The following is a 21005-nucleotide window of genomic DNA, read 5'->3' as shown; positions in this document are numbered from 1 at the left end:
AGCTCTACCACCTCATATTTTAGGGCTCTCTGGAAGAAATAAAAAATAAAAAAAGTATGCTACCTCCTGAACAACAACAAGCTGAAGAAAATACTGCTGCTCTTTCTCCTGTAATTTTACCAGTCAGGTTGTTGTTGTGCTCTGTGTAGTGGTCATGCATCATCTACTGAGAGCTGGGTGGGCAAAAGAGCCTCCTCAGCTGCATGAACCCATTCCAGCTGCTCCAACTGCAAAACAGATTTCCAGATCCAAGCAGAAAGAAAAAATATAAAAAGATCAGAAAAGAGAAGACCCCAGAAGATCAGAGGCACGTCATCCAGGCTTGTGGGCAAGTCTTGTGGGAGTCTGGATTGACAGGAAGCTGAACATGAGCCAGTAGTGTGCCCAGGTGGCCAAGAAGGCCAATGGCATCCTGGCCTGTGTCAGGAACAGCGTGGCCAGCAGGTCCAGGGAAAGGATTCTGCCCCTGTACTCAGCGCTGGTGAGGCCACAGCTTGAGTCCTGTGTCCAGTTCTGGGCCCCTCAGTTTAGGAAGGAGATTGAGGTGCTGGAGCAGGTCCAAAGGAGGGCAACCAGGCTGGTGAAGGGACTCGAGCACACACCCTATGAGGAGAGGCTGAGGGAGCTGGGGCTGTTCAGGCTGGAGAAGAGGAGGCTCAGGGGAGACCTCATCACTCTCTACAACTCCCTAAAAGGAGGGTGTAGCCAGGTAGGGGTTGGTCTCTTTTCCCAGGCAACTCTCAGCAAGACAAGAGGGCATGGACTTAAGTTGTGCCAGGGAATGTTTAGGTTGGACATTAGAAAGAATTTCTTTACCGAGAGGGTGATCAGACATTGGAATGGGCTGCCCAGGGAAGTAGTGGATTCTCCATCCCTGGAGATATTTAAAAAGAGACTGGATGTGGCACTCAGTGCCGTGGTCTGGTAACCGCAACGATGGATCAAGGGTTGGACTTGATGATCTCTGAGGTCCTTTCCAACCCAGCCAATTCTATGATTCTATGATTCTACGATTTCCAGGACAAAAAATAGCATTTATCAGTAAATAATTTTGCCTTTTTGCACACCCATGGCTTTCTCTTGTGCTGTGATGGTGGGCTGAAGGACAGATTGCAGGGGTATCCAGTGGTGGACCCCAGAAAAAAAACTTACGTTGCAGTGCCACTAGCAGAACCAAGAGCAGAGAGGGGGGGAAAAAAGGTGCAGCCAGGTTCCTCTCACTTCCACACACAGGAGGGGGGATATGAAAGAGCATGTTTTGCATCCTTCAGAAAGAGGAGTTTCAATGCCCATTATGCCCAAGAAGTGACATTTTATCCAGCCAAACAGCATTAAGTAATTCAAAATCAAGGCACACTGGCTTGATCCTGCATTCAGCACACACCCTCCATTTCTTAGGGATCATAGTTTTAGTCAAAGCTTTGTCCTTGCTGCACCTCTAAAAATCATAAAGAATTTCTTTAGAATAATGGAAGTAAGAGGAGGCTTGAGGACAAGTCCTTTCTTGTCACTGAGAGAGGGTGCTATTTGCAGAGATGAGAACAATGAATCATTTTACAATGTTTTTTCAGTATCCCTGCTCCTAATTTTCAGGTCTGGCAGGTCTAGAAACCACAGAGACAAGAGAATTAACACTGTCTTACCCTCTTGACCTTCTTCAGCACCGTGGGCAGCCAGAACCCAGTTAAGCAATACCACAAAAAAAAACCTGCCTGCGGGAAGCACAAGTTACAAGGGCTTGAAATCAAACAGAGGAAAGCATGTTGTGCATGATTTGCATCCAACTGTCTAGATCCTACTGACAATCTGCCTTCATAAATTAGCACGCCCAGGCACACTAGCTGGCTACTGCATTGCAAAACTGCTGGCCATTTTGCAACATCAAAAATGAGACTTGCTGCAAGAGCCTGGCAGAGGTCAATGGTAATAGCAGCTCAGGTCTAAAGCAGCAGCCCCCACAGAGGCACTCTGTGTTGTACAGGGCAGGGGTCAGGCGTGTGCTGTCTGCAAACCTTGGTCTTCCAAAAGGCCAGGCATGTAGAAAAGAAAGCCAGGAACTGCATGCAGAGAGGGCCATATCTGAGGCCTTTTACAATGAACTGTAGAAAGCTCCTTGTAGAAACCTCCTACAACCCATGGCAGGGGAGATAACCACTGCCACTTGGGGTGGTGCTACCCCCAACTCCAACTGCTCAGAGGGGAACCATTTTGGTGCCACCAAGCCTGCAGCAGCCACGGTCACAGAAAACTGCAGACATTTCAACAACATGACGTAGATCCTGTAATGTCCAGTTCTGTGAACTGTGGCTCTTGTTTCCAGCCTTGCTGCTTAGGGAGGAGTGCAAATTTCTGCTAAGGGGCAGAGCCTGTAGCACTACTTTAAATAGCAGCATCCTCTCCACCTCATGGGTGCTGGTTGCACATGCACTAGCAGACACAAGTGCCTGCAAGAGTCAGTCTTGCTCAGGAGATACACTTACCCAACATGCTTGCACTGATATGCCAGACTTGTGGGAGATAGTGTCATGTTCTTTGATGTAGCTTGCTGCTAAACAGATAGCCTGTTGTCCCTGCTTCAGAAGGGACGGGCAAGGAAGGAGAGGTAGTGGGGTGCCCCTCTATGCTAGGGACATATATGAATGTCTAGAACTTAATGATGGGATGACAGTGTTGAGTGTTTATTAGTAAGAACCAAGGGCAAGGCCAATAAGGCAGACATCATGATGAGAGTTTGTTATAGATCACCTAACCAGGATGAAGAGGTAGATAAAACATTCTATGAGCACCTGAGTGAGGGCTTGCAATTGCTAGCCCTTGTTCTCATGGGGGATTTCAACTTTCCAGATGTCCGCAGGAAATAAAACAGAAGAGAGGAAACAGTCCTGAAGGTTCCTGGTGCGTGTGGAAGACAACTTCCTAACACAGCTGGTGAGGAAGCCAATCAGGGGAAGCACCCTGCTGGACCTGCTGCTTGTTGATAGAAAAGGTCTTGTGAGAGATGGAAATGTTGGAGGCAATCTTGGGCAGAGTGATCATGAAATGGTAGAATTTTCAATTCTTGGAGAAGCAAGGATGGGAGCAAGCAAAAGCACTATCATGGACTTTCTAGAAAGGCATAATCTAGCCTGCTCAGGACATCTGAAATAGTATGGCCAGATGGACTAGGGAAGAAATTGTTCCCCTGTACTCAGTGCTGGTGAGGCTGCATCTAAAATACTGTATTCAGTTTTGGGCTCCTCACTACAAGAAAGACACTGAGTTGCTGGAGCAAGTCCCGAGAAGGGCAATGAAAGTGGTGAAGGGTCTGAAGTATAAGTCTTATGAGGAGCAGCTGATGGAATGAAGGTTTTTTACTCTAGAGAAGAGGAGGCTGAGGGAGAACTACTGACTCTCTACAAGTGCCTGAAAGGAGGGTGTAGTGAGGTGGGTGTTGGCCTCTTCTCCCATGTAACCAGTGATGAGAGGAAATGGATTCAAGTTGCACCAGGGAAGGTTCAGATTGGATTATCAGGAAAAATTTCTTTACTGGAAGAGTGATCAGGCATTGGAACAGGCTGTCCAGGGAAGTGGTGGAGTCACCAACTCTGGAGGTGTTAAAAAAATGTGTCGATGTAGCATTTCAGGATATGGTTTAGTTGGTATGGTCGTGTTTCACTAACAGTTGGACTTGGTGATCTTAAGAAGTCTTTTCCAACCTTACTGATTCTATGATTTGTCTGCTGCAATCATGTTACAGATAAGAAAGTAAGAGACACAGCAAGGCCCAGGCCAGCAACCATCTGTATCCAAAAATGCATACCCCCATTGTCATCACCCCTTCCAGTCCCTCACTAAGCAAGAAAACCAGTTCCCCTGGTCAGAGTTAGCTGGGGATGGCATCCACCACCAAGGCTGCTTTCCATCTTGGGTTTTGACCAATGGGTCAAAACCTTGGGTTTTGACCAATGACAAGCACAATCATTTCTTTGGGCTCCCAAGCACAACCCAATATATTTCTACTCCTGGCTCCTTAAGCAATCTCTCAAAAGAAGGCATGAAAATAATTTCATCAAGGAGTGATACCCTGTCACTGAGCAATTATCCCACGGAAAATAAACCCCTTCTAGTGGAAAGAGGGTACCCACTGCAACATACACATCATATAGTCTATGCCAGAACTGAAAACAGCCGGAAGACTCCTGCTTCAGAAGCTCACGGAGCTGATGGAGGTAGGTAAGCTGCTTTGAGCTTCAGAAGGAGGCTGAATTTACTGACAAAGTAAGATGTGTGTTTGGACTTAAATGCCAGAAACTTTTTCCTGTGTGACAAATGAGGTGGTCACAAATTCAGATCAAATGGTGATTCCAGCTGAAAAATCCCCCTTCGGAGAGAAACAATGTCAACTCTAGGTCTGTGTTTATTATCCTCCCTAATCTTTTTCTTTCACTATTTCTGTGTCTTCTTTGCTAGGATTTCTACACTACAGGCAACAGGAGATTGGAACAGCAGCGAAGATGACTCCATGCTTCTCTGGTTAAGAGAGAGACAGTGACAGTGAGATGGGTCTGCTGATTCCTTATTTCGCAAATAAGGTTGTATCTTTAAAACACTATTTATCCCTGAAAACTGCTGCTACCTGGTGAAAAAACACAAAAACAGAAAGCAAACAAAGAAACAAAACCCAAAAAAACCCAACAAAAAGCCATCAACATTGGTGTCCCACAATCCAGTGACACAGAGCAATACATATACAACCATAAAACCTACCTAATAATGAGAACTCCCCAGAAGCCAAAAGGCCCTAGAGTCTACCTCTTACACCAGCACTGAGAGCTTCAGAAAGCAGCCAGTGCTGAGTGGGAATCAGACAGCACAGGGAACAGCAGAAGTGAGGAAGGCAAGACTATTTCGTGTCTCTTATCTCTTTCCTTGCCACAAATCCTCTTCATTTCATCTATCCATGTACCTCACACCTGTGCAGCTGATCATCCACCAGTGGGGTATACAGCTCTATAGTTCTGGAGATTTTCCCCATCCCCTTTTATAACATCTATACACAGTTTTCATGAAGTGAAACAAAATAAAGCCTTAAAGCAGTGCAGTGGCTGGCTTGCCCTGACCCACTGGTCTTCCCAGCTGCCTCCTGCTCACTCCATCAGTCCTGGTGAGAGCTCTTGAGTCACATTAGAGAATTATAAACGTTTCTTTCCAACTATCCTCCTTCAAGCCACAGAATGTAAACTTCACTTGCTAGTACCATGCCACTACTTATATTTCATACTGTCATTCAAAACAAAGACATGTTTTTAAAAAATGTTTTACAAGGGCTATTTAGAGGGAAAATACAGCCATAACAAAGTGTGAGAGCAAGGACCAGAGAGACATTCACATAAATATCTCCCAAAATGTTCTCTTCTTAACACTTGTTTGTATTATCTCCTTAAGAATGAAATATGAAGAAATATGAAATCCATTTTTAGCTTCAGAAAAAAAACAAAGAAATGACTTTTAATTGAGCCACTTACCCTAAAAGAGAATTCAAGGTTTTCTCCTCCCCAGACTTCCATTCCTGTGTCATATGAACCAAGATAATCAAAATACTTCTTGCTCACAGAAAACAATCCACCTGCCATGGTTGGAGACCTACAAAAAAGAGTACTAACTTTTTATTGAATGAAAAGCAAAGAAACATAAATTAACAAACCAATAAAATGCATTAAAAATATAGTATATTTTAATTTTCTGCTTTCTCAGATTTTCTGGATACAAAGCCAGCCATTAACTGGTTATCATGAGGCAATTTAAATTTTATTTTGTAGTAAAAAATAGTATGGAAAATAAGCTCCAGAATATAATAAAACAACAGAGAAATCTTGAGAAGATAAACATTGTGTTAATATAATTTTTTGCAATCACAGTGTCTTTGTGAATGACAATACATGGCTAGTCTCTTACCTTCACATAGCAGAATATAAGCAGCATAAGCTTTTTGTGGCAGAAATATATTAGTCAGCTCTGAAATTCTAAGCGCAGTTATCCTAAAATATTTTACTTAAGTAGTAAGTTAAAAAATATGTGTGCTTTATTAATTAGTAACATTCCTGATCTCATTAATACCAAGTGGAAACCAGAATGGAATTAGGTAAATGTAACCCCTAAAGATTTTTTTTTTTTTTTTTTTGCTTTCCAAGAAGATCTATCCATTTTCTTTTCTTACTAAGTTTTGGAAAAAAACAACAACTGAGGAGTCAAGATTGATTCCTCATCAAAGATGCACAGACTGACAGTCCACTTAAGGGTAGGGTAACATGTGCATACACATAAACTTGTATTTGTTCAGTATTGTTCCTAATTGTTTACAGTCTCTGAAAATACTCCTCTTTAAAATGCCAAGCATATAATGCTGGTTGGAACTAAATTCAGCTGACACTTCATATATTTTACTAAATTGCTTTTGAGGTAAATATTAACAAATGCTAGGTGCAGTGATCAATCTGTCAAAACTAATTTTACCAGCCATCTTTTTGAAGCAACACTGTCTTACACTGTCACATGTTGTTTCCAAGAAGGGAATGAGATGAGGTGAGACAGAAGGAAAAAAACCCAAACTCCATAATCAGTAAAGCTCTTCTGCCTCATTCCACATCTCCTCTTTCCAAACACAGCTGTCAGTGACACCACTCCCAGCACTGCTGCTTTCTCCAGACACTTGCCAAGTTCACGGTCCTTGGGCTACTGTGAAGCTTTATCCTTCTTCCCAATGCCATGCCAAAGACAGTTCATTTTTGGCATGCAGGAGAAAAGCACCATATTTAAGCTAGAGGCTTCAAAAACATCTACTCTATTTTGAAACTTTTTTTAAAGGATGATGTGGACTAATATATACTGAGAAAGATTAAAGCACTGCCTCACTTTTCCCATTTAAAAACATGTCACAGTTAAGGATAAGTCCATTAATATGTGTTTAGTATAGAATATAATTATCATTATAAGGAACCTAGAAAAGAATAAGAAAAATTAATAATTCTGTATTTGTTGTAGTCCACAAAGTAACAGATTATAAATAAATTAAAAACTAACAAAATCATGATGTTAGAAATGCCAAACAGCTGCTTCATTCCTTACAATAAACTGCTGAAATACAGCAATTTCCAAGTTGAACATATCAGACCCTCAGTTATCAGGAGGGTCCATTTGCCAGATGAATTGTCTTACCTCCCCTCTCCTAAAAACACAGCATGAACTGACAAATAATACTGACTCTAGCTTGTCTTTAAACAAAACAAAACTAAAATTCACAAGGAAGACATCTGCATGAACTCCTATGAATCAGCCCTTCATAGAAACTATGAAGTTTCTGCAAGAAATTCCATGGTGAGTAGAGGCTCATAATTTCATCCCAGTAAAGAACTAGCAGGCTACTTCACCTTTGAAAACAGTGCAAGAAACCACCACTACCACTACAGCACAGAAAAAAAAGTCTTCAAAAATATTTTTGCCCTTTTACTGGTTGATGCCTTTTTTCTTTCATTTCTCAGTGTTGACCATGACAAGCATTTAGAGCATACGTCTCTTTGCTTTCTACAGAGGAAATCCTTCATTATTAGTTAATCACTTGCAACCTTTCCATGTGCTCATAAGCATTTGTGGGAGTTTGCCTGCAGCAGTCAAGAGACTCCTTGTGCAATAAGGATTCCATAAGGAAGATTACACAGGAATTTCAGCTTTTAGAACAGTGTATTTCCAGGAGCAAGGTGGAGAGAAGCTATTTTGGAAAGAAGGAAGCTTAACAAAATAGGTCATTTTTTAGCAATATAATAATTTCTCAAATATTTTTTATCACCTGGCATTTCTAGTTGAGATAAAAAACACTTGTAACATTCACAGTTCCGTAAGATGCATAAAAATTAACCTGATAACATCAGTCTCGGACTTCCTCCGTCTTTGTTCTCTTTCAGGGGTACTATGCCAAGTGAAGACCAGCCTCCAGTCAAATCCACCAATCTGTGGCTCACCAGCATTTCCCAAGTATTCAAATGTATTCCAGTCAATAACATCAATAACTGGGCAGACGACAGCAGTTTCTTCTTCTGCAATCCTAGTATGTTGTTAAAAGAAAAAGGTGACTTCTGTTAGACTCTTCTCTCAAAAACTAGAACTGTCAAGCACAGAGAACACAGATACCAGACACCAAGCTTTGCTTGAAAGCATGAAACATTCACGCTGCAATAAAACCAAATAATGTCTACAAGCATAACCATAAATTTCTCACAAGAGGAGAATGCATTGGGGTGCACTCAGATGTAAGCACCTGGCAAGCATCAATCTTCCTGGATAGTGCTTTGAAGGGAGGTATGCCAGATGGCTTGAGATAAAACATACAGCATCTGGCTTGGCTGCCGTAGCCAGAACTACATTCTCAACAAAAACATCTGTTTTGGGTTTTTTAGAGGTGGTTGGCTTTAAGATGTTCAGAGCGGCAGGACTGTATAATTCTGTAAAGATGAGTAACAAAGTAGCTTGCTTCTTGAACCTTAAAGCCATGTCTGTTTCTGTAATTCTGATAATCTGCAAAAAAAAACTATACTGAGCACTGTAACACTAACTCAAGAAGAAGCCATGAACCTAAACAAACAACAAAAAACCACATAGGCAGGAATTCTATCTCCAACAGTGAAACACAGATGAAGGAGGCCTCCAGAAACCCTGGCAACACAGGAGATAAGAAAGAGAAACAAGCAAGATAGTATTGCAGAATGACATATCTATAAGCAAGGCTGATCTAAAGATAGTAAGTTCTTTATCATACTCAGAATGTATCAGTCGATGACATTTCCTGCAGGTCTACTTTTGCAAGGAGATAACCTCCTTCCTCCCATTTCTCAATACCAGGTAGGTTTTTCTGGATTCCTTTCTAAAACCAGTTGCCCTTAAAATAGGCAGTGTGATCCTTTGCCTTCATCTCAACCTCTGGAAAGGGCTCTCAGTACTACTCTGGAAAGGCCTCTCTCAGTACTAAGATCAAGGGCAAGCACACAAGCTCAAGCTCAGGTTTTTCTCCTAAATCACTCTTCAGCAGTCTACTCTACACCAGTCTTAGACATCTCCTGATAGCTCACTGAAACAAAGTGAGTGACACGTTTGACTTAAGATGCTGGTACTTGTTTCAGGCCTCCATGTTCTGGTTTGCAAATTCCTGAAGAGAAGGGAAACCTTTCAAGAAAGGCAGAATGTGATGTATCAGTCATTCAAGATAAACTAGTTCATCACTAGTTCTCCATGGGATTATTAAGCCTAAAAACTGGTAGGCTGACCAAGGGGCTCTGACTCTGAAATTAGAGCATCTTATTGTGGTTAAATGCCACAGAGAACAAAGGCAGTACCAAAGAAGTATTGTCTGAGCTGAGAAAGACTGCCTTAAGTATGAAATAGTCTCTTGTTGCTGGAGGGAAGATGCAACACAGTTGTTTTCTTCCTTGTAATTGCCATTAAAATCCTGTTTGGTAAAGCACACAAAGGGGCTTACACAAATATTGCTATCTCTTGTCTCAGTTGCATAAAACTTCTGTAAAAAACAATGAGAATGAGATGTGCACAGAAGAAAAAAAAATCCAGTAAAATATATTTCATTGTTCCTGCAAAGGAAAAGGAGTGAAAATTAGGTAGCTGCTATGTTACTTCAGTTATGAAAGGAGTCAGGTAAGTGAAAAGCCATCACCTTTTCTGTAAGTTAATTCTTAACTAGATGGTACAATGCACAGGAAGCTTACAAATTCAACTATGTTAGCACTGCAAAATGCTAACACTGTTGGATTCCTCCCATACATTTGAGTCAGATATGCCCTTAAGAAATTTACGTCTGCATTTGCTGGAAGAAGGGCAAAAATTCCAAGACGCATCCAGAGTTAACTTTTTACAGGTGAGTTATGATACTTGAAATTATCCAAATCCTTCCTCAATATTGCCATCTAGTGGTCTGCTACAGAAGTGAAGAAATTACAGAATTGTCACTACAGTTGCATTGTACTGTTTCTTCAGAGGAATGTCATTGAAACTGTCCTTATTCTTTGATTTTCACCCTTTTTCCTTTATTCACACTATCTATACTGTTCACAGTAAACCACAGTTATCTGGAATATACTAAGTGTGAAATTTAGAAAAAAAATTAAATATTATAATTTTACAAAAAAAAAATATTAAAACATTACTCCAGATAAAACTTCAAATGGATGCCGAGAGTTTGAGAACAGATGCTCCACTAGAAATCAAAAATATTTGCACACATCAAGACAACATGTGCTTTTGGAAATCTTTCTCCAGTCTGCACTGTTCTGTTTTTTCCAGCCCTTCTCTAAAGTCTACAGCACCTGGTGAGGATCTTCATAGAATGCAAATCAAACCATCGACCTTGAGGAAATACTTTTTTTTAAATTGTGTTTCAAAGAGGGCAGGTTTTCTTTATACCATATCTATGAGCTCTGATTCAGGTACTGTATCTAGAGATATCTGCTAGTGGCACCAAAAGTGTAAGATGTAAAGATGTAAGCTGTCAGCTAGAGGTGCAAATGCAATACAGCCTCATGCACGTGATGAAGTAGTGGCAAGGTGCTGTGGTGAGGTGTACCAGTGGCTGAACTCAGAGTAGGAAAAGAGTATTTATGGCTGCTAAATACACATGGGTGAGGCTTCAAGTACATCAGAAATATCCCAAGTTGTAATAGAGAGCTAGTATTCTGGGGCTTAGGGTTTTTTTGTGGTTGAGGTTTTATGGGGTTTCTTTTGTTGTTTGGTTTTGGTTGGGGGTTTTTTTGCTTTTTTTTTTTTTTTAAATAATGGATGTTTTCAGAACTGCCCAACAGATTTGCAGTATAAATGAAAAAACTACATAGCTCTAAGTACACTATCCCAGGGACAGATGGTGTCAAGTAAAACTCAGTGTTGACATAACATTAACTCCTCCCTATCCTACCCCACAACGCTTTTTAATCAGAACCATCTGGGAAAGATGGATTCGATCAGGACTAGGAAAATGGAGTTTACCAACTTCTATTCCCATCTACTTATGTGCACATTGCCCATGAAATAGAGGATATATCAGGATACACATCTTTTCAGATCTTCTCATCCACCACCCAGGCTGACAGAAGTAGTCACCTCTCCCAAGGTAGTTTCAAAGCTGGGGGAGGATTCACCTTCCTGAAAGCACAACTTTGCCTTCTCTGAAAATAGCAGCCCGGTCCTTGGGAGAAAACAAAATTCCATCTCCTGATCTTCCACACTTGCACTGGCTTCTCCACCACCAGGAGATACACACTTGCAATGCCTTAGGGACCAGACTGGAGTAACCTTCCATAAACATCTCCAAAGAGACATTTTTCCACTGCAGAAGTGTGCTGAACCGTTTCTTCTTCTGCAATGGGAAAGAAAAACAGCCCAGAGCATAACCTCACCTTGCCAGCAATGGTTCCAGCCAGCCCTCGTGGCATTCACAGTGACAGTCCAGGAATGTCAGGATGTCTCCTTTGGCCACTGATGCCCCCAGCAGCCGGGCTCTAACCAGCCCCTCTCGCTTATTGGCACGGATAAGACGCACCTTTCGTAAGCCAGACACGTAGTTTTCCAAAGTCTCCTTTAAATGTTCTGTAACAAACAAACAAAGAAACCAAAAAGGAGAGGGAGGAGAGGGAGGAGAGGGAGGAGAGGGAGGAGAGGGAGGAGAGGGAGGAGAGGGAGGAGAGGGAGGAGAGGGAGGAGAGGGAGGAGAGGGAGGAGAGGGAGGAGAGGGAGGAGAGGGAGGAGAGGGAGGAGAGGGAGGAGAGGGAGGAGAGGGAGGAGAGGGGAAGAAAGAATTTTGTTCTGTAATGATTAACTGGCACCATGCTACAGGAAGCTGTTTTTTTTCAGTTGCTTTATTTCTTATAGCAGTGCCTTAAAGATACTGGCATTTTGAACTCTGATTCTGCCATACTGTCCATGTTAGGAAAGGACAATGAAAAAACACAGAACTTGGTGGACCAAAATCACAGTTACTGTTAAGAAACTGAATGCTTCCTATTTGCCTCTGTAACTTATTTCAAAATTAACCAGGTCTCAAATGTTATGTAAAGCGTTTTCCATCTAAAAGTTTTATTCTTAACACAATTCACATGTAGTGGAAAATGCCAGCATTGTTTTGCATCCCATAATTCAAATAGAAAAAGAAAACCAGGTAGCTCCTTATGATACCTTACACTAGGAAAACCTTGGAGCAATCAAAACTTGCTCAAATTAGGAAATCCTAAAAGCTCCAACCAGACCAAAGTTGCCTATATATGAAAACACTCATGTCACAAGAAAGCAAAAGTGCTTCTCCATTTTAAACTGAAGCTGGTTCAGAACTCAAAATTTTCACTGGCATGTTACAAGAAAACCCAGTTTCCAACTAAATGCCTTTGTCGTACAATTTTAGTGTATGTAACCCAAACAGCACATCTTTTCCTTCTGTGTCAAGATAACCCCACCAATAATCAATGTGATTCAGAACTAGTCTTCCTACCTTTGTCACTGTAATCATCTACAAGGATAATTTCTTCCAAAAGTATGTCTGGAGATGTCTCAAGAACACTATGAACAGTTCGCAGAAGCGTCGACCAAGCCTCGTTATAAAAAGCGATCACAACGGAGGTTTTTGGCAGGCTGTAATAATCATACTTCATCTCTTTGCATCTGTAAGGGAGAGGATCTACGTTCAGTACAAGTGCAAAAGTGTAGAGAAACAAGATAAACCAGGTGCCTCGAGTTGCCAAAGAGTGGGTGTGAGTCCACCTGTGCCTGATTAGGACAGGCCCCTGTTGGGCATGAGCAAGACCAGGGGGCCAATAAAGGTGGGACACACACTCACAGAGCTCAGCTCACTCTTGTGCGAGGCAATGGAGAGGCCAGCAGCTCGTTGAGCCTCAGGAGTAAGAAAGGCTCCTCCCGCAACACAAAAGCATTTGTTAATTTTCAGAAAACTACTCTCAAATGAAAAGCTCACATGCTACTTACTAACTGTAAACAAAAATAAATAAAGGATCTCAAAGTGACTGTATGGACATGGGAAACTCATGCAAACATTTGCAGGAAGGTGGTCTTCCAGAAGTTCCATTTCCATAGCAGCATTACAACTAAAATTCTGCAACTATGAAAAACGTGTAAAAGACAAATAATAGGAGGTATTCAGGGCTGGTGTATGTGGAGTAGCTGTCTATGCACAAAATTACCCCACGCAGAGGAACAAGAAAATGCCAAAACATGCCTCAAATTACAGAAAGAAAAAAAGAAAACAAAAGAAATACAAAATCTTGGTACAGTAAAACAGTAAATTACTGATAAGGTTTGCATTGGAAAATAAAACAAGTGCTGGACAGCTAAAATATAACTGAGGGAATAGCAACAGATAAAGAGGAAAAAAACAACAGAACTGAGACATATGTACACTGAAGAATTTGGGAAGACCAGAGAAGTGCCAAGATATAATAGTGAAATCCACAAAAAAACCCAGACACGTAGAAATGCATAGGTTTGGCTCTATGGAGAGCCAGGAGGTTTGCAAACCCTTGGATTAAGCTCCAGAACATATCTCCTATAAATATATATACATGAACTTCCCTGTATGAACTTATACTAGGACACTAGGAAACTTTCAGCTGAGACAGATCTGTAAATTGTTAAAGATTACTCTGGTCTGAAATAATTTTTTACATAATCCTGGCATTTATTACCACGTTCCCCCTCAGACCAGTTTTGTTAAAAAAAAAGCAGAAATTGTTTAGAGATGTCTGAATCTTCTCATGCCTCCAGCTTACAGCCTGGAGTCTCTGGGGTTTGTGCAGGACAGAAGGACATACTTCAGCTTCTGTATATGACTAGGTCATGATAAATATTGAAACAGGTAGGATATCGCTCTGTGGTGAGATAACCCTGGCTGGACACTAGGTGCCCACCAAGTTGCTACATCACATCCCTCCTCAGCTACTCATGGGAGAGAAAACATGACAGAAGGCTTGTAGGTTGAGGTAAGGACAAGGAGAGATCCCTCACAAATTACCTTCAAGGGCAAAACAGACAACTTGGGGAAATCAATTTATTACCAATCAAATTAGAGTAGGATCATGAGAAATAAAAAAAACTTAGAACACCTTCTCCCTGACCCTTGTTTCTTCCCAGGCTCAACTTCCAATTTCTCTGCCTCATCTCCCCCAGCAGCACAGGGGGATGGGGAATGGAGGCTGTGGTCAGTTCATCACACTTGGTCTCTGCCCCTCTTTGCTCCTCAGGGTAAGGACTGCTCACACTCTTCCCCTGCTCCAGCATGAGTTCCTTCCATAGGATGCAGTCCCTCAGGAACACACCAGTCCAGCATGGGCTCCTCTCCATGGGGCCACAGGTCCTGCTTAGAAGCCTGCTCCAGCACAGACTCTCCAACTACAGGCATTTATTCACCTGCTCCAGCACGGGGTTCTCCCATGGGCTGTCGTGGGACAGCTTCCCTCACCATGGCCTTTATCGAGGGTAGAAGAGGAATCTCTGCTCCCACGCCTGGAACACCTCCAACCCTCCCTCTTCACTGACCTTTGCCTCTGAAGAGTTGTTTCTCTCATCTATCTCACTCCCCTCCATCTGCAGGTGCTATTTGGTGTGCTTTTTCCCCCCTTCTTAAATACTTTGTCCTAGAGGTGTTACCACTGTCGCTGACTGGCTTGGACTTGGCCAGCAGCACGTCCATCTTAGACATAGAGGAAGCTTCTAGCAGCTTCTCACAAAGGCCACCCCTGTAGCCTCCCACTGCCAAAACCTTGCCATGCAAACTCAATACACACACCTACCAAAATAGAGCAGCTGCAAGTCCTCCCAAACCTCTGCTGTTGGGAGGTGAAGAGCTAAACCAGAACTGCTCAATAGAAAATGTAACTGCAAAATCCCTTACGTCAGTGTTGGGAAAACTGATATTCCTCAGAACACCCAGACAATGGCATCTGAAGAAAACTGCTTATCTATAGCACACTGAGAATATATTTACTGATCAAATAATGCTGTTGTTAAAAAAAAAAAAAAAAAAAAAAAAAAAGGGGGAGGACTTCTATGTTTCTTTAAAGATTAAGGAAGATTTACAAAGATCTGTGGTACAGGAAGAAAAAAAGTCTGAATCTGAATACTCCTAAAATTAAAATTCTTATGAGAAAATCTAAGTCTGCAGAGTACTTTGGTAATAAACACCTATAAATAAGGAAGCAATCAGAAAAAAGGACACTCAAGCAGAGGCAGCACACAGAAGGGTTCTTCTCAACTATGAAAGGAATGCTGCACAACAACACTCATATATGATGAGTCTGCATGCATACACACATACAGATATACACAGATAAGTGGATGCACACACAGACACTTGAACAGTGAAGTACAAAAATGCCCATTCCTCCAGGATGGGACATGTCCTGAGGCAAAGAGGGGCATTAACAGCAAACTGCCTCACCCACGGCCTGGTGACAGAACCTATTTATTTTACCAAATGTTCACATATTAACACATGAAAAAAGAGTGACATTCTAATTAACCTTTTTTTTTTTTTTAAAGCAGTAAAACCTACTCTATGAATCTAATTTTAGAAATACATATTTACTTTAGCCTTTTGAAAAACATTTATGCTTAGTATTGCCAGGAAAAATATTCTGCTCATATAACACAGCTAATTGTACCAGGCAATTTCAGTTTACTTCTTGGAAGAAATGAATTTTTACCTACCCATTTTAGAAAACTGAAGGAAAAAATAAATAAATAGGAGGGCAACCAGGCTGGTGAAGGGACTCGAGCACAGACCCTATGAGGAGAGGCTGAGGGAGCTGGGGCTGTTCAGCCTGGAGAAGAGGAGGCTCAGGGGAGACCTCACCGCTCTCTACAACTCCCTGAAAGGAGGGTGTAGCCAGGGGGGGGTTGGGCTCTTTTCCCAGACGACTTTCAACAAGACAAGAGGTCATGGTCTTAAGTTGTGCCAGGGGAAGTTTAGATTAGATATTAGAAAGAATTTCTTTACGGAAAGAGTGATCAGGCATTGGAATGGGCTGCCCAGGGAAGTAGTGGATTCTCCATCCCTGGAGATATTTAAAAAGAGACTGGATGTGGCACTCAGTGCCATGGTCTAGCAACCACAACGGTGGTTCAAGGGTTGGACTCGATGATCTCTGAGGTCCCTTCCAACCCAGCCAATTCTATGATTCTATGAAACTCTGGAAAAGAGCTCAGAACGATTCACAGAATATAAATATTGTACTCGATTCTTTAAAACAGGAAGTCCAAAAGGCCTAATGAAGCTTATAATACTTATTACAGATTAAAGACTTCAATATGATTTGCCTGAAAATTACATGCTGGAGGTGGGAAAAATAATTTGGCACAAAGCATGGCAATCCCCGAACTGTTTGTGATTCACTGTGCATTGCTGCCTCCTTTGGTGAGCATTCCCTAAAGGGTAGGAAAAGGTCAGGCTCCTACAGGACACACCACAGTACATCTTTCTTAGTTTTCAGAAGTCAGGAAGGAGGCCCAGACTAAAAAAGATGGTTTATTTACTAGCTCTGTGGTGGAAGGCAGCACTCAAGTGCAGAACAGCGGCAGAACCGTCTTGCCCAAATGTTGCCTGGCTCCCCAGCAGCTCATATAGAATCACAGAATAATCTGGGTTGAAAGGAACCTCTAAAGGTCACCCAGTCCAACCCCCCTGCAGTAAGCAGGGACACCCTCAACTAGATCTGGTTGCTCAGAGCCTCATCAAGCCTCACCTTCAATATCTCCAAGGATGAGGCCTCAACTACTTCCCTGGGCAACCTGTTCTGTTTTTCCACTACCCTCACAGTACAGAATTTTTTCCTAAAATCCAATCTACATCTATTCTTCTCTAATTTAAAATCATTGTCCTTCAAATTTAAAATCTTTGCTATGCAATTTAAAACCATTTCCCCACAATGGGCCTGTTGGGTGAGGCTGACAACTGACCCAAAACCAAAACCACCTCACACCTTGATTACAGAGCACAACTGAAACCTTAGCTTTTTAGTACACGAAGTTTATTTTGGGGGAAGTGAATCATCATGTACACAGCAACTAAATTTTGAAACTTTTACTTCTAAAAAATAAAAAAAATTAATTCAACTTCTATGCAGAATTACATGCTAACTTCAGAATATTTTCTAAGATATATATCCTTATTAGATTAATGCAAGATACCAAGTATCTCAAATATTGTTTATAAAATACAGCATAATTTTCCCTAACTTCCTGTTTGAAAGAAAAGTCAAAGAATTTTTGCTCAGTCTTGAAAAATAATCCCATCAGGGGGATTACGAACTGAAATATCTAAACCCTGGGGAAAAATTAGTGTAAGAAAATATTTTAAAAAAAAACACAACAACCCTGAAATGGAAATGCTCAGAAGTACTGTTGAATAGCAATTAAATACCATGCATATGGACACTGAACATCATCATTTTACAAGACACACAAGCTTCAAAAAAAAACCTCACAAGTACGAAACCTGATTTAAAGGTCATAACTCAGCTTTTCCATTTCCCAGCTCCTATTGTCAACAGAACCACTTTAACAGTGCCTCTTCTGTATTCATCCTTGCAAACACCAGTATATATTTTTACTCTCTGTGTGTCACCCAAGTATCTGAGCTCCCACTTCCCATGTGAATAATTTCACCCCTGCTTCGGGTTATTTAGAAAAACAAATGCCTATCAGTTACATTATGTCATTAAAATGACAGCAAGGGTCCAAACTGATGATGGCAGTCCAAAAATGTGTTTTTGCAGATACTGGGATATGTATATTTATAATGGCCATACTGCAAGCTGCTTTTGGCTTCTGACTAAGGTGCTCTTTAGTGCCACCCTCAAACGTGGGCACTTCTCTCCTTTCCCAATATGGGGGATTACATTAAAACAGGAATAACTGCATCTCACATTAGCCACCTAAAAGCTAGCTTTTGCCTTTGAGCTAATTGTCTGGACTCTGAATGACTGTAAAGACAAATCCTTAAGATGTTTATTTAGTAGACAGACTTCTCTCTTGCCTACAGAGGTTCAACTACAGAGCAGATGCTTAACTTTTCTATGGCTAAACTTGCTAATATAGTCTGCCTTGTTACCCTGACTATCAAATAATTTGTAAAAATATAGCATAGACTCAAGGAAATTATTTGCCTGTAGATATGATATTTCCAAGAATGGACAATAAATGCAGAAGTGCTGACATTTGTAGCTAAGCATATTCCATTATCTTATTCAATCCTAGGAACTTTACTATATACAAATAATAATTACATATTCTTAAAACAACCAAAACCAACCAACCAAAAAAACAAAACCACACACAACACCCAGCATAAATAACAAAACATAGTATTTTTGAACACTGAACAGTTTTAAGATTCAGCTTACAAGGTGCTGGGCCAGCACATCTTAATCACATTCTTACCTACAAAGGTTGGACCAGATGATCATTGAGGTCCCTTACAACCTGGCTTTCTATCTCTATGAAGTTCAAAATGTGTACGTTGAGTGGGTTTATTTTCTTCAGAAAAGTACATATATCTCTAGCCAAGGAAAAAGTTACCAGATATGAGGATCAGTCACTGATTAAAAACCCATAGTCAGCTTTTCAAAATGAAACAAAATAAAGGCATGCTTTAAACAGCACAGAGATTTAACTGAAAACACCAATACTGAAAGGATAACAACAATAACAAGTAAAGTGATGCAGAGGTGTGACATTTGCTCAGCTTCTACCTTCCAATGCCACCCGATCTCTGCAATCCCCACTAGGAAATGCACCAGCAGTATAGTTCTGCACAGGGGAGCTGAGAGACACAGCAGCCAGGACTGGCCCTAAGCACCTCCCAGGGAGAGGGCTGGGGCATTGCCCTGCTCCAGCACCTGCCTGCTTTGGCATCATCCTTAGTTTTCCTTAGGTCCTCTCTACCACACTGGGTGGATGTTCCAGGAATCCTCCAGCTTGATCACCACGGCTTAAAAGACAGGTATAAACCAAGAAATGCCAAAAGACAAAATTTTTGTTTATTGATTTATAAAAAAATTAACATCTGCATTTTGAAAAAACTAATTGTATTATCCATTCATATCTGAATCCCTAAATGGCGCAGAGAGAATCATGCTGTGTCTGAACAAAAACTTAAAACAAGTACCATCTTTCTTCGTACCACGGTACTAGGTACCATCTTTCCCCCATCTTTTACTCCAGCACTTACTCAAACATCTACCTCCACAAATTGTTAACAGGAGCAAAACATGTAAAGGTGCATCATCATACATCCACATTCCTGTGGGTTCTTGGTTTCATGTCTTCACAGTGCATTTGCAATTGCACTAACTGAGTTTATACAGCTGACAAGTTTAATGATTTAACCTTGGAATCCACTACACTACAAAATCTTCTGTTAGCAAGCCTTACAATGGGTTATTTATTAGAAACTAAGAAGACATCCGTCAGGAAATGCCTCCACAAAATTAAATGGGCTATTTTAGAGAACATTTGTGTCAATTAATGGAATAGCTCAATTTATTTCATTGTAAGGAGCTGTTTCCTAGAGATGTGTATCTATACACAGACAGAGAAAGCATGAATGTGTGCACACTGGGCACGCTGCCATGAGTTAATTAGGAATGGCTGTTGACATACTACTATTCAAGACATCCACCACAACTCCAACAATGCTACAGCAAGAGAAACTACATTTTTAATCTCCAAATTTTGTGTTCTATATGCCAAGTTACTCGCATTTTAAGAAAATACACAAAATGTTCCATGAGTATTCAAAGATACATTAATACAATTGGCTCAAATTACTTAATGTTTTCTAGAGTTATACATCTCTTTTAGAAATAATGTACTGGAACGTTTTTAATTGGAAAAAAAAAAAGTACATGTTGAAAATCAGGATGTTAAAATTACTCTCAGCAATCCACAAAAGCAAAATTCTTCTAGACAGCTGAAATTTTTAAGCTTAGCTTTTAAAGTTTCACCATGCATGCCTAAAAATACAGAAAGTTCAAGATACCCTAGCTTCTCTTGGCAGGTTCAGAACAGAATATGTCACTGTTGTACCTCATTTGTCACTGCTGTATGTAATTTAACATGATTTATGTGGCTACCATAGGTGCCACTGCCATATATGCAGCATCACATTGGTGAAGAAAATATTTACAAAGAAGCTGGGGAAAAAAAAAACAACAAATCCACTATTTTTTTATATCCTAAGATCCACAAATATAGAAATCCACAGATTGTCCTGATTCCAAACTGTTACAAAAAGGCAACAAGTTCCTTCCTAGCTCAGATTTCTGCGTGTGTCCATGGGGAAAAAAAGCAGTTTTTATTTTATTTTGCTGACTTGAAATAGTGGTCTCATTTTTCTCAAATGGCTACCTGTGTTTACAATTTTCTTCCAAGATAGTGGCATACACTCAACATTCACACAGAGCCATACAGTTTCCTACACCTACATTCAGAAGCTTACTTTGATGAGAGTAACACAACTGAAAGCTATTGTAACCATCACTAGCAGTAGAGCGTGGATACACTTGGTCCTTACAGACAATCACATACAATAAAAGCACAGTGTGACTAAAGAAAAAAATAAAATCAGAATTTGTGGTTACTATAACTGATCTCAGAACTTTGTCAGGTTAAAAATGTAATCAAGCATTATCTAGACCTCAGAGTAAGCTGATGGTCTCTACCAGAAGCTGTAAAGAAAAATGGTCAAAAAATAATCATGTGAGCTCTGATGGAAAACACTTTTAGGCAACTATTAAACTAATAATAATAACAAATTAATATAAACTAATATAATAACAAAGAAAACTGACACATTTTTACAGAAAAAAACAAAACAGTCAAATATCCTAACAATCAAAGTGCTTGTGGATGTATTGCTGTATTCTGTACTGCTCTTAAATGAAAGCCTGCTTATTAAAAAAAAACAAAATCAA

The 21005-nt window shown here is 40.7% G+C and overlaps 1 protein-coding gene across 1 annotated transcript in view; it reads right to left on the bottom strand.

The window, feature by feature from the left end:
• Positions 1–21005, bottom strand: part of GALNT12 (polypeptide N-acetylgalactosaminyltransferase 12) — a 50009-nt gene that overhangs the window by 25454 nt on the left and 3550 nt on the right. The window contains exons 2-5 of the mRNA XM_030446260.1: positions 12515–12684; positions 11430–11619; positions 7892–8077; positions 5505–5622 (exon numbers count right to left, since the gene is read on the bottom strand). Coding sequence (XP_030302120.1) covers positions 5505–5622; positions 7892–8077; positions 11430–11619; positions 12515–12684 — 664 coding nt within the window. The remainder of the gene's footprint in view (positions 1–5504; positions 5623–7891; positions 8078–11429; positions 11620–12514; positions 12685–21005) is intronic.

Source organism: Calypte anna, chromosome 2 (assembly GCF_003957555.1).
Source record: "Calypte anna isolate BGI_N300 chromosome 2, bCalAnn1_v1.p, whole genome shotgun sequence".
NCBI classification, from domain to species: domain Eukaryota; kingdom Metazoa; phylum Chordata; class Aves; order Apodiformes; family Trochilidae; genus Calypte; species Calypte anna.
The sequence above is the reverse complement of the archived record's forward strand: the minus strand, read 5'-3'. Positions and strand labels throughout refer to the sequence as shown.